This window comes from Myotis yumanensis, unplaced genomic scaffold (genome assembly GCF_028538775.1).
Source record: "Myotis yumanensis isolate MYYU_CA2020_CCGP unplaced genomic scaffold, mMyoYum1.0.hap1 SCAF_3, whole genome shotgun sequence".
Classification (NCBI taxonomy): domain Eukaryota; kingdom Metazoa; phylum Chordata; class Mammalia; order Chiroptera; family Vespertilionidae; genus Myotis; species Myotis yumanensis.
Genome location: NW_027223754.1, coordinates 113,139,231 through 113,153,989, shown reverse-complemented (window position 1 = coordinate 113,153,989; position 14,759 = coordinate 113,139,231). Strand labels below are relative to the sequence as shown.

The 14,759-nt window shown below is 38.7% G+C and overlaps 1 protein-coding gene across 4 annotated transcripts in view; it reads left to right on the top strand.

Annotated features, from left to right (window-relative positions):
- Nucleotides 1–14,398, top strand: part of USPL1 (ubiquitin specific peptidase like 1) — a 32,650-nt gene extending 18,252 nt beyond the window's left edge. For all 4 annotated transcript variants that reach the window (XM_070409388.1, XM_070409386.1, XM_070409387.1 and 1 more), the window contains 3 exons: nucleotides 2,906–3,031; nucleotides 9,763–9,920; nucleotides 12,324–14,398. In XM_070409388.1, the coding sequence (XP_070265489.1) occupies nucleotides 2,906–3,031; nucleotides 9,763–9,920; nucleotides 12,324–14,224 (2,185 nt within the window). In that variant the 3' untranslated portion in view covers nucleotides 14,225–14,398. The remainder of the gene's footprint in view (nucleotides 1–2,905; nucleotides 3,032–9,762; nucleotides 9,921–12,323) is intronic.
- The last annotated feature ends 361 nt before the right edge of the window (nucleotides 14,399–14,759 follow it).

Here is a 14,759-nt window from a genome sequence, read left to right as displayed (position 1 = left end):
CAGAAACTTTTTTTTTTTTTTTTACCAGTTAGCTCGAAAGTACTAGAATAGAATACGAATTAGCATTTCACTCATACCTAGGACTTAATATAATTTTGTGTAAGTGAATGAGTATGAGAACAAATATTTGTTTCCTGATCTATCATTGATTATATAAATTATCTGATTTTCTTCCCACTTGGCAAATGTGGAAAGTGAAGCTTGAAAGCGGTTATTTAAACAGATGTCCAAGGGGACACACTAACTAGTAAGTGGTAGAATTCAGGCTTAAGTTTTCTTGCTCATTGTGGTAAACTCCCTAATCACAACCTGGATTTTACATAATATAAACAAGCTTGATTAAAATTAGCTCAATTCTACTTTTCTAAAATCTACATCTCAGTTTGACAGTTTTTCATTGAATATATTCTGTGTGCCAGAAACTCAACTTGGTTTGGCCAAATTCAGACTAGTTAGGGAGATAACAGGTAAACATGTAAGAGAGGGTCAGTGACTTCATAATTACTTTGAGCTGTTAGCTGCTTTAAGTTACTTTGAATATGTGGTGATAAATGCATTTGGAGGTGTATAGAGTAAACTCTTGAGAGTTCAAGGGAAAGAAGCCACTTTCTCTGCTTTTCTTTTTTTAATTCCTTTGTTCTAAAAATAAAAGTAGAGCCCTAGCCAGTTTGGCTCAGTAGATAGAGCCTCGGCCTGAGGATTGAAGGGTCCTAGGTTCAGTTTTGGTCAGGGCCCATGCCCGGGTTATGAGCTTGATCCCCAGTGTGGGGCATGCAGGAGGCAGCCAATCAATGATTCTCTCTCATTATTGATATCTCTATCTCTCCCTCCCTCTCCCTTCCTCTCTGAAATCAATAAAAATATATTTTTTTAAAAAGTAGATATAGAGGAAAATCTAAAGTGACATGGTATTTCATGAAATAAATTTTAATATATATGGGTTAAAACTTATGCTTAATCTGCTGGAAGAATATCCTGTTAAGAGCTTTAACTTGATTTAGAAGGTATGTTCTGGAGTTAAACACGTGGTCTACCAAGTCAGATTCCCTGGATTCCGATCTCGGGTCTGTCATTTACCATGTGATGTGCATTCTGCATTTTACTTTCCTCATCTGTACAATGGGGATAAGAATAGCATCTGCTATGGGAGTTGTTTGAAAGAGAAGTGCTTGGTATAATGCCCTGCCCTGCACATCATCAGTGCTCAGAAATGTTGGATGTCATATGGAGCATTAACACTTCTTTGCTGAGATAGATTCTCTTTTATAAACTAAGAAATGAGATCCTTTACTTAACAGTTATCTTTGAGAATAAAAAATTTAGTAGAACTACACCTGATGCATTTATTGATCCCTTTATGCTGTTTTGCTTTTAAAGTGTTAGCTTCCTTGAGAGCTGTTGCCGTTTTATCAGCCCGTGCTTATCTTTATCTCACTTGTGATTTATCAATATTTGTTATTGTTTAGAACAGATGCTGATGTCCCTTAGGTAATAAATAATTGTTCTTTTGAAAATAATTTTTATTAAATCAAATGCAGATAAGGTGCAGTGTACATCCTTAAAGATCATTGTTTTAGATGCCTATTGCTATCAAGTATTTAGGCCGAAGTGTACATTTAGAACTTGTATAACCTATGAAAACAAAATTATTTCACAACTGATGTTCTAACTTTTTAAGGATCAAGAAAATTAAGTTACTGTCACATTAGTTTTGGCTGCCAAAAAATACAATATTACCCTGAACGGGTGGCTCAGTTGCTTGGAGTGTCATCCTGTAGATTGGAAGGTTGAGGGTTGTGGGTTACGGGAGGCAACCGATCGATGTTGCTCTCTAAAATCAATAACAATATCCTTGGGTGAGGATTAAAAAAAAAAGAAAATTAAGTTGTATTCCTGATTCTCTATGTGGAAATTGCCCCTTTTGTTTTTGGGAGTCACAGTCTGATAGACGGATTGTGAATTTTTTGAGTAAGGGGTGCAGCTCCTTTTTTTTTTTTTTTTAAATATATTTTATTGATTTTTCACAGAGAAGAAGGGAGAGGGACAGAGAGTTAGAAACATCGATGAGAGAGAAACACCGATCAGCTGCCTCCTGCACACTCCTCACTGGGGATGTGCCTGCAACCAAGGTACATGCCCTTGAACGGAATCAAACCCAGGACCCTTGAGTCCGCAGGCTGACACTCTATCCACTGAGCCAAACTGGTTAGGGCAAGGGGTGCAGCTCTTAATACATTTGAGAGCGTAGGACAGTGGGTCTGAACTAGGAATGACTTTGTGTGCCGTGGGTGGGACAATCGGCAATGTCTGGAGATCCTGGGAACTGCAGTTGGGGGCTGTTACTGGCATGTAGTGTGCACAGGTCAAGCATGGCACAGTGCTAAACACCCTACAGTGCACAGGACAGTCCCCACAACAGAGGAGTACACAGTGCAAAATGTCAGTGGTACTGCTCTTGAGAAACTCTCCCTGTCTCTAAAATGTTCTTCTCATAGCTGGAAAACGATAGGTAATTCATGTGGAGAGTCTTAACAACGTGTTTTACCAGGGTTAGGAAGCAACATCAGCCTATTATATGTTTTGGGGGATAGGTTAAATATGAATAAGCAAGTGAAGGAAAGTACCATCTATTTTAATAACCTTTTTTTAATTCTCACTCGAGAATATGTTTTTACTGATTTCTGAGAAAGAGGGAGGGAGATCTTTGTAAGAAAGAAACATCGATTGGTTGCCTCCTGTATGCACCCTGACAGGGAATTGAACCCACAACCTTTTGGTGTATGAGACTGCACTCAAACTATAACTAAGCCACCCGGTCAGGGCAGTACCTTCTATTTTAGACATTGATTTAAATTAACATGGATGAATTTAATGTAAATGAATTTATGCCTTTTTTTTTTTTTAGATGTATGAAGAATCTGGTCACCTTTACAGATCTTGTTCCTGAGTGGCACCCACTTAATGCTGCCCATTTTGGTCCCTGCAGCAATTGCAACAATAAGTCACAAATAAGAAAAATGGTATTGAAAGAGTGAGTTAAGATTAATTTACTAATTTTAAAATAAAATGAAGGTGGATTTACATATTTTTTTGAATGTGTAGGATTGAAAGTGATGACTGCAAACTACTTTTCAGGAGTTTGAGTTAACACATATTTATGAATTGCTAAAATGCTTTTCTGTTAGGAACTTTGGCCAACAAGCAAGCTGTCTCCTAGGTGAAATGAAGAGCACACTCGGGGTGATTATCTGACCCCACTCTCCTACTGTCTTTTGTTCTTTTGCCTTTTTCTCCCTTTAAGAATATTAAACATCATTTTTTCTCTCCTCTGCCAAGTGCCTGCAGTCACTAGAATTCTGGCATTTCCTTAATCTAATTTCAAGAACTCGTGATTCAGAGATGAGCTACAGCCTCATCAGTCTGAATTTCCATCATCCAGACCTTGGCCTGCTGATTCCTCATCCTCTTGTAAGCTTTCTGCTGCCCTTAAGCAGATGTCTTTTATTATGTTCTGCCAGCTTTTCTATTTATCCTCAGTGGGAGGACTGGTCAGAATTACCTTTTCCAGTGGCACCAGAAGCCCCATGGCTTTAAACTCACAGGCTAATTCCATTTTAGGTAGTTTGTCTCTCTTGTCAGTACGCTCACATGGGTGTACATCCTCTTTAATCTTCATTTTCTGTTGCCCTTATCTCTAACTCTACAATCAGGAAATGTTTTGAGATATAATTTGATGTAATAAAGAACTAATGATATTCTTACCTTTTCTGGATGTGCCAAGAAACCCCTCAGGTTTTTTTTTTTTTAATTTATTGACTTTAAAGAGAGAGAAAAGGAAGGAGGGAGGGAGGGAGGGAGAGAGAGAGAGAGAGAATCACTGATTTGTTGTTCCACTTATTTATACATTCATTAGTTGACTCGTGTATATGCCCTGACTGGGGATCAAATCTGCAACCTTAGTGTCTCATGATGATGCTCTAAACAACTGAGCCACCTGGTCAGGGCCTCTAAAGGTTTGTTTTCATCCAAGTAATAAATTCCCAATCAGATAGTGCCAAGACTTAAAAAGGAAAAAAAGAGCAATGCCCCTCATATTCCATCTCCAGGCATCTACTTTAAACCTATTAGGTAGTATTTACTTTGACTTTTCAAAACAGTGTGCTTATTCCACCTTTATACAATCTTCTTTTATAGTAGTTAAGGATTAGAGCTTTTAACCGACATCTGGGCCCAGTTCTAACTTTTCCCTTTCTATGTGATTGCATTTTGGATAAAATCAGTACTCATTGTTTATTATGAATATGCATATATTCCCTCCCTAGCCAAGCAGTATACTTGGTTCTGTTTTATTTCTTTTACAACTCCTTATTTTTCCTGGAATTATTAATTGCCTTGTGTTTGTATTTGCTTTATGTATGCATTGTGATTTTTTTCCCAAATTCTTCAAATGCCTATTAATACTCGAATGCTTCACAACTTCTGAGTCTTCCTCCCCTTTTTTTTTCTTGGAAACCTCTCTTCTGCCTTTCATCCTTCTGCTCCAGTGTTTCAGTCTATACTGGTTCCTCTCTGGGCCTGGTGCATGAGAGTGCTCTATACACACTTTCTGTCACTCTGCCAGTTTTTAGTGCAGGGCCTTACCACCACTCTTACACATTGAGTCTTTTAGGGGTTCTCTTCTCGTCAGTATGCCTGCTCTGTTGCACTTGCGTCATTACTTCATCCATTCTGCTGAGTTACCACTTTTCTGTTTGCTTTTTGTCTTCTAACTATTTATATTTTTTTCATGACTTATTTTTTTGTCCTTTCAGTTAATTACCTTTTTTCGTCCTTCACTATCATACGATAGCATTCACATGGGAGGGCAAATTGGGAAAGAAGAGGCAATGTCCTCAACCAGAAGGCCATAATCTGTGTTGGCTGTCTGCAGTGCAAGTTTTGAGATCTAAGTGTCAAAGGAGACTCATTTCTTTCTTTTTTTAAGCCCTCTTCCTTGATGAGGTAGAAGGGCTGCAGATGTAGGTGTGTGCCATCTGCAGTGGACCATTGAATTACTTGAGGCTTCTGGTGTTAATAATTTCATCTAAGAGTTTATCCATGCTTTTTTTCAAGCCCCAGCACTGAAGATAAACTCATATTACTATTTTGTTTGATCTGTTAATTGGTTGCATTGCAACATAATTTTTACATAAACATGTTGCTTTACTTACATTAAAGATTTGTGCTCTGATCTGGAAATGTATCTGCAGGGTGTAATGGTGTTTGAGCAGGAAATGTGCTTAGAGTTCTAGTGGGTCAGTTTATAAGCAAAATTTATAATTTGGACATTTACTGTATTAAAAAATAAATGGAACTAGTGTGTAAATTTCACTTAAAACTTAAATGAGGAGGTCTTTATAAAGTTCTTCGTAGTTTTTTACTTTGAAATTTATATAACTTGATTTCTGGCATTTAATGGAATTTAGAAACAAACTTAGTATAGTTTTTAGGGATAACTTAAAAGTAATTAGGCCTATCATGATATCATGCATAATTCAGTCTTATAGCATTTTAAAAACTATTACTGTTATTAAGTTCCCTGAACACCTTGTCTCAGGTAATTCACATCTCTAATATGTTCCCATTAGAAAAAGAATCCATTGGGAAATCAGATGAATGATAATTTAGTGGGTTCACATCTACTTTAAGTAACTTGTTTGGGAATTCCATTCAGAGCATGGTGGTGACATGGAGTACCAATTTAGAATCTGATTTAATTTTATTTCACCAACTCTAAAATTTTTTTAATCCTTATCTGAGGATATTTTTTTCATTGGTTTTTTTCAGAGAGGGTGGAAGGGAGGAAGGAAGGGAAGAGAGAAAGAGAAACATTGGCTTAAGAAAGACGCATCGATTGGTTGCCTCCTGCAAGTGCCCCGATTAGGGCTGGTGATCAAACCTGCAACCCTTGACCAGGAATCAAACCCGCAACTTTTTTTTTAAAAATATGTTCTTTTGATTTTTTTACAGAGAGGAAGGGAGAGGGATAGAAAGTTAGAAATATTGATCAGCTGCCTCCTGCACACCCCCTACTGGGGATGTGCCCACAACCAAGGTACATGCCCTTAACTGGAATCGAACCTGGGACCCTTCAGTCCACAGGCTGATGCTCTATCCACTGAGCCAAACTGGTTAGGGCACTGTTCGGCAAACTGCGGCTTGCGAGCCACATGCGGCTCTTTGGCCCCTTGAGTGTGGCTCTTTCACAAAATACCACATTCGGGCGTGCAAGTACAGTGCGATTGAAACTTCATGGCCCATGCGCAGAAGTCGGTTTTTGGCCTGGGAGAGTCTATTTTGAAGAAGTGGGGGGTGTTGGTCAGTCGGGCACAGATGGGCCGAGGGATAGGCAGCGCAGGGGAGGTACATTGTTTTGAGGTACGTTCACTGAGGTCGACCCCTTCCAACTCTCCCATCCACATTCATCTATCTGAAACAAGTATAAAAGAGGAGTGTGGATGGGAGAGTTGGAAGGGGTCGACCTCAGCGAACTTACCTCAATCAGACTGAGGACGTTTTTAGCAAAGTCCAGCTTAGGAGTACCCTAATCTACACTAATAAAAGACAAAGATGCTAATTGACCATACCTTTGCTACGCCATAAGCCACACCCAATCAGAGCGACTATATGCAAATTAACCCAAACAAGATGGCGGCAGGCAGCCACAGAGCTGGAGCAAACAGGAGGCTTGGTTGCCCGGGCAATGGAGGAAGCCAAGCTTCCCGCCTGCCCTGAGCCGGCTGTGGCCTCCGCTCATGGCAACAGAGTTTCAATTATAGAAGAAAAATAAATCCCAGGTATCTGCTTCTAGCCAGCCTCCACAGGGAGCTTGGGTGGCTGGGGGCTGTGGCCAGACTGCAAACAGCCATCAGCCCCTCACCCAGGCTGGCCAGGCACTCCTATATAATAAAAGGGTAATATGCAAATTGACCCTAACAGCAGAACAACTGGGAATGACTGGTCACTATGACACACACTGACCACCAGGGGGCAGATGTTCAATGCAGGAGCTGCCCCCTGGTGGTCAGTGCGCTCCCACATTGGGAGCTCTGCTCAGCCACAAGCTAGGCTGACGGCTGCCAGTACAGCGGTGGTGGTGGGAGCCTCTCCCGCCTCCTCAGCAGCGCTAAGAATGTCCGACTGCAGCTTAGGCCTGTTCCCCGCTGGTAAGTGGACATCCCCCGAGGGCTCTCAGGCTGCCAGAGGGATGGCTGACTGCCAGCTTAGGCCCAGTCCCCCCAGGGAGAGGGCCTAAGCCAACAGGTGGTCATCCCCCAAGGGGTCCCATTCTGCGAGAGGGCACAGGCCGGGCTGAGGAACCCCCCCCCCCCCCAAGTGCATAAATTTTTGTGCACCGGGCCTCTAGTTAAGTTAATAACAATGTACCTACCTATATAGTTTAAGTTTTAAAAATTTGGCTCTCAAAAGAAATTTCAATCGTTGTACTGTTGATATTTGGCTCTGTTGACTGAGTTTGCCGACTACTGGGTTAGGGCAAACCCGCAACTTTTTGTCTGTGGCCTGACGCTCTAACCACTGAGCCATAGGCCACAGCTTCACCAACTCTTGAAATGACCATCTCATTTTCATTACTGCCACGATCTTTAGGAGTCTGGTCATACACTATCCTGGATTGTCATCTGAAAAGCATATTTACTTAAATTTCAATGGAACCACAAGGAAAATAAACTGGAAAAAGGGGAGGAGGCATATGCTTTATTTTATTGACTCCAAGGTGCCATCATTTATAAGTTGTACTGTTTTTTAAATATGCCATTAAGAAATGCTGCCTATTTAACATTTTCCATGTGTAAACTCACACTACTGAGATTGCGAAATCTAGGGATCAACATTAGTAAGTAGCCTCAGAAGATAGCTTGAAAAAGTATCATAAGACCAAGAGAGAACTAAATATTAGTACTTACAGAGTCAGGCAGGTGCCTATAGCCTGCCTTTCCAGCTCTGAGAATATATCTTTAGTTTTACTGTGGATGGTTGATTCCAAGATACACTCTTCATATTTTAACATACTTGAAATGGGAATACATCTAAATTGTATAATTTAATTGCAATATTATTTTACAGTGGTGCATTTTACAATCTGTGGCATCTTAGATTGATGAAATAGGTCATTGGGAGTTGAGCGTTACAGATAGTTTTGCAGGACTTTTTATTTGTAGGTACTTAAATTTTGGAGATTTCATTATTTTCTAACAATGATTGACAACAGATAATTTACAAATTGTCCTTGTCAGTCTGAATAACCGGTATTTTAGACATTGATTCAAGTACATTTTCAACTGAAAAATTTTTACAAACTACGTTTTGACAGCTGTTTAAATATTCCTTAAACTTTTCTTAAATCCTGAGAGCTTTGTTAAATTTAGTTATTTAAGGCTCATCTTGAGTTCTCTTTTCTGGCTAGCCATGTTTTTGTAATGATGTATTTTTGAAGTTATGCATATCTTGAAGTTTATAGTAGATTAACCAGTATGTTGTATTTTCTTCTACTTAGTTATAAATTAAACTTTTCCTAAATAGAGATTTTAATTTCATGGGCCTCTCTACTTCCTGAGATAACGAAGATGTTAGCATGTTGGGGTTTTTAAATGTTTATTTGAACATCTTGGGCTTGTTACTTTGTTTTACATATTACCTATCCCCTCTAACAAAAGCAGTTATTTGGGTACTTGATGCCAAGAAAATTCCAATAGGTCTGAATTTTTCCTTTGATTCTACAAAGTAGTTACCAATAGATCATCTTCTTCTCCTTCTCCCTTCTTTTCTTCTTCCTCTTCTTCTTCCTCCTCCTCTTCCTCCTCCTCCTCCTCTTCTTCCTCTTCCTCCTCCTCTTCTTCCTCTTCCTCCTCCTCTTCTTCCTCTTCTTCCTTCTCCTTCCTCCTCCACCTTCTTTCTCGTCTTTCCTCCCTGGCCTCACTCCTCCTCTTCCTCCATTGTCATCTTCTACCAGGATCGAGCCTGTAGCCTGGGCATGTACCCTGACTGGGAATCGAACCAGCAACTTTTTGATGCACAGGGCTATGCCCAATCAACTGAGCCACACTGGCCAGGGCCCAAGAGATCTTTAAGCTGAAGCAGCACTGTGGTTTACTGAGCAATTTTTGTTTAATGGTCTGTGGTCTTATTGCATGATAGCTTCCAGTCAGTGATCACATTCTGAGATGGGTTTAAACATTACCCATGTCTTAGAGTGAGTTCTCCTTTTTTTTTTTTTTTACACAATGGGATACTACGTGCCTGTGAAAAAGAGATTTCTCCAATTTTAATTAAGGCTCAAGAAGAATTAGTGTGGTTTGCCTTGAAAGCACTGTGTGACTCACTAACACCAGACCGTCTTTTGTATTACCACAGTGGTTCTCAACCTGTGGGTCGAGACCCCTTTGGGGGTCGAATGACCCTTTCATAGGGGTCGCTTAAGACCATCGGAAAACACATATATAATTACATATTGTTTTTGTGATTAATCACTATGCTTTAATTCAATTTGTAACAATAAAAATACATCCTGCATATCAGATATTTACATTACGATTCATAACAGTAGCAAAATTACAGTTATGAAGTAGCAACGAAAATAATTTTATGTTTGGGGGTCACCACAACATGAGGAACTGTATTAAAGGGTCACGGCATTAGGGAAGGTTGAGAACCACTGTATTACCAGGTACATTGTTTGATCTCTCTTGCCTTTCTCTCCCACAGAGTGTCTCCCATATTCATGTTGCACTTTGTAGAAGGCTTACCACATAACGACTTGCAACACTACTCATTTCTTTTTGAAGGCTATCTTTACCAAGTAACTTCTGTAATTCAGTACTATGCAAATAATCATTTTATAACATGGATTTTATGTGTTGATGGTAAGTGTTCAAAATTTCTTTCTTTTATGATAATACTAAAGGCCCAGTGCACAAATTCGTGCACAGATGGGGTCCGGCCCGCCTGCCCCAATTGGGTTAGGCCGGCTGGGTGGAGGGGCCATGGGGTGGTTGGTGGGCCGGTCCCGCCCCCAATCGGGGGTTTTGGGGGCTCAACGGGGGCCAGGCCAGCCGGGGATGAGGCCGATCAGGGTCTGGATCAGGCTGGTTGGCTGCTACAGTGCGTGTCATAGCCACCGGTCGTTCTGGTCGTTCCGCCATTCCAGTTGCTGGGCTTTTATACATATATAGATGCATAGAGACTAAACTCTATTGTGTGCTGATGGTAAGTGTTAAAAAGTTTTTATTTTATGATATGTATAGAGTCTAAACTCTATTAAAAGACAAACTTTGCTTTGACTCTTTCTTTCTTCTTGCCCTTGCCTTTATTTTTCTGCTCTTTCCTATACCCTGTCACTATGGTTTAGAACTACTCCTAACTTTTCCTTTGCTTATGTCAGCATATTTATGTGCACAAATATGCATAAGCATGTTTCTTTTTTAGACAATGAGATCATATACTACCAGTGGTTTACAGTTTGCTATTTTCCACTTAATATCTTTATTTTTGTTATTTTTTTATTATATGAGTAATATATATGTTCAGTATAGAAAAATGAATGGTGGTAATTTGATTTTTTTTGGTATATAACCTTGTATTTGTAAAGAAAGTGCAACTAAAGGTTTTTAATTGAGAATGAACGAAAAGAACAGGTTTCACTTACTTTATAATTGTTAGTAATATAAATAAAAGTAAACATCTATTTCTGAAACTATTAGACCTTACAAACTATGTAGCCTTCTCTCACTGTGAAATAGTTTGCTGAACAGTTTCAGTCAAGGTAAAGCCCTTACTTAAATAATTAAACTTTTTAATAGAAGGATAAATAGTACAACTCATGGATTTTGCTAATTTTCCCCTTTCATTTATCTAATGTAGTTTACTCTTGAGTTTTTTCCCTCACAATGTTCACTTTGTCTTAGGCAAGACAACTCAGTTCCCTTAAACTGTTCTATCGGGCCATTGATATTTTTTTATTTTTCTATCTTTTATTGTTTTGATATTGCTTATATTTGATATTTTTCTTCTGGGATGGTTTAGATGGGTGAGACTATAATGTGTTATAAAAGTACTTTGCAAACTAAGACTTGCATTATCAATGTAATTAATTACCTTAAAGTTTTACCCTACTTCGGAATTTGGGGTAAGTTGTTCTCAATAGCAAACAAAAACTAAAAAAAACATTTATTTCAATTTTTTAATGTATTCCAGGGAAGGAAAAATCCTCTTTAGGTAAAAGAGGTTAGATGGTTTCCATCCTTGGCAGCATATAAAAATCATGGTTAGCTTATTAAAAATGTCCTGGTTCTCCCCTAGACCCGTGGTCGGCAAACAGTGGCTCGCGAGCCACATGCGGCTCTTTGGCCCCTTGAGTGTGGCTCTTCCTAAGCCTTAGGAGTACCCTAATTAAGTTAATAACAATGTACCTACCTATATAGTTTAAATTTAAAAAATTTGGCTCTCAAAAGAAATTTCAATCGTTGTACTGTTGATATTTGGCTCTATTGACTAATGAGTTTGCCGACCACTGCCCTAGACCAATGATCTGTCTCGGGATTGGGCCCAAATATTAATCAGGTGTTTCTTATGTGCACATGTGGTGGGGAACCACTGACCAAGGCAAACAAAAGATTCTCAAAGTTTTAATGGGTATAGATTGCGAAGCAGTGTGTTCAGGTAGTTTATGAGGGTGTATTAGTATTCACATAAACTTGGTGAATGGTTTTGTTTGGGGTGGATTTGTGTGTTGAAGGGGTTAACCTCTTCTCTTGTATTCATCATCCCATTCCCTCTTAACAAATGAGAAAACTTAGGTTCAGAAATAAAAAGTAGACACCTAACTTCCTAAGCTTTATTTTTTTAACCAAAAAATAAAAGAGAAAATAAAAATTGGAACAAATGTTGGTACTTGAGGTAGCAGCTTCATTTATCTTGAGGACTCATATATATGGGAAAAATCTGTTTTCTGATGTTGTTGGATAAATTAGGTGACACTGTATTCTAAGTTCCAAAAGTTAAATATTTGTCTATCTTGACTTTTGCATTTCAAGAAAGAGTAAAAATTCTTTCTCAAATTTCTGGATGTTAGTCCATAACTTTCATTATCCAGTAAGGACTTTAAGATTTGGCAGAGAATAATGGTGACATGAGGATATGGTCATGATTTCTATTATTCTCTTCAGTGGATATTCAATGATATAGCAGTTTCAGTGGCCAGAAGAAAGTTAACCTAGGGTGGTGGTTTTAAATGTTTGATCTCTTTCACTTTCTCCCTCATTCCCCAGGAAGTTGGCTGGAATGTGATGACCTAAAAGGCCCATGTTGTAAAAGGTTTAAGAAATTTGAAGTTCCTGCTTCAGAGATACATATTGTTATTTGGGAAAGAAAAACAGCCCAAATGACAGATAAAGCATCTGCCTGTCTTTCACTTCAAAAGACTAATGATCAACATGCTTTCAGTGATGAGAAACAGCCACCTCCAGCATTGCGTTTTATGGGTGATGCTTCCTCAGCTGAAATACCTTCAGAAACGTACCCCTCAAATACATCAGTTACTACTAATACTCTTTCCCAGGATAAAGCTGTAGCTCATCAGCCTCATTTACTTTCAGTTCCAAAAGGTTTGATTGGCAATGATATTATACCTTTGACACTTGAAAAAGTACAGGTTAACTCTGAAGGTTTCCTATTAGAAAATATACCTGTGGCAGAAAATGGAGTGGTCATCAAAACAAATACTTTGCAACAGCAAGAGTCACTAATGGCTTCTTTAGTATCAGCTCCATGTAAGGAAAAGTTTACCCAAGACCAATTTGTAGACTTAAGCTTTCCTTCTCCGATTGTAAGTACAAATATGCAATCAGTACAGCCAAATTCAGAAAATACTATAATTACTAACTCTGTGACTAATATTCATGCTACTGGTCCTATACAGGGAGTAAAGTCAGTAGAAATCGAAGGTACAGTTGCCCTAGAGAAGGATGTTTCGTTCAACCATTTTCTTTCACCAAAAACCGAGAAATTAAAAATAGAACAACACATTACACCCCAGGTATCTAATTTGGAGAGAAAATTTTCTCAAACCATAGCTGAGTCATCACAGAACCCATCTCTGAAAGAAAATCTGAAGAAACCATTTATGGGAAGTTGGGTTAAAGGCTTATTAAGCAAGGGTGGTTCTTTTTTGCCACCTTGTGTTTCAGCTCATAATATTAACGCTATAACTGACTTGCAGCATTCGGTTAAGGGGGCACGTAATTTTGGTGGCTATAAAACTAAAGGGGTGAAGCAGAAGGCTCACCGGGCACCCAAGAAACCTCGTAGGTGTGCAAGTAAGCCTTCTCCAGCCAGTAACCCTCCACCAAGTCTTCCATCATCAGGTAGCATGGCTCCTCCACATGCTGATGTTAATGCTGACCTGGAAGTTTTGAAGAAACATGAGAATGCCTCATATGGGGTTCACCTCAACCACAGATCTGGTGGAAACGAAAATGGTGTTTCTTTAGCAAACCATGAAGACTCCGTTGAGGGTCAGATTCATAAACTTCGTCTAAAACTTCTTAAAAAACTTAAGGCAAAAAAGAAGAAATTAGCTGCTCTTATGTCTTCCCCCCAACATGGAAAACTTCCAAGTGAAAATTTAGAGCACGTTTCTCATTGTGGGTCTCCAAATGATGGCCATGGGTCTCCAAATGATGGCCAGTCAATAGAAGATGTGTTAAAAGAACTGCAATATCAAATTGATATTGCTGATAATAAATCTGGAAGAACCACTGTTGCTAGTGTTTCTCCATATAGTGGTCAAACTCATGAAGAAATTTTAGCAGAATTATTGTCTCCTACAACTGTTTGTTCAGAACTCTCAGAAAATAGGGAGGCTGACTTTAGATATTTAGAAGTGGGAGATAACCATATCCCAGCACCAGTACCTAGTGAATTAAATGGTATTCCCCCAAACACACTCTTGAGACAGGACCATAATTATTGCAGCCCTGCCAAGAAAAATCTGTGCCAAGTTCAGCCAGACCCACTAACAAATAATGAGTGTGATAAAACATTGAACTTGGAAAGTTCCCTGAAGACTGATGTTTTTGATGAGTTTTTTTCCACTTCAGCATTAAATTCTTTAGCAAATGACACATTAGACTTGCCTTTTTTTGATGACTATCTGTTTGAGAGTTGTTGAATGTTTATTAACTCTTTAATATTTATTATTGTCTTGGAAAAACTTATTATGTTCTTGAGTAGTGTTTATACACTGGCCTTGTCATGAACAAAATGTAAGCAGCTGAAGGTTTTACCTTCAGTTCTGCCCATAAAGCTTGTAATTTGTTTTACAAATTAAAATGACCAGAAATCTATTCTCCTTGTCAATTTCATTTTGTATTTATAAGACAATGAGGATTTCAAAACGCTAAAAATGAAAAGTGTCTAGTTTCTGGCAATTAGTATAGTTTGGGTACATTAAGTTTCTACATTTCTCAGGAAAAACTAGTTTATATAAACTTAAGTCACTGTATATATATATGATTACGTGACTGTTTTGTTAATGGTTCTGTGGTCTTGTATAAGAGTGGAATGTAAACTTCCCCCATACAACTAGTCTCCTTACAAAGGATGGCAGGAAACCTGTTACTAGAACTTTAAGTAATGGTAGTAATCAATAAATGACCTATAATAGGAAAAAGTAATCTATTTTTGCATTGATGGGCAAAGAGTTT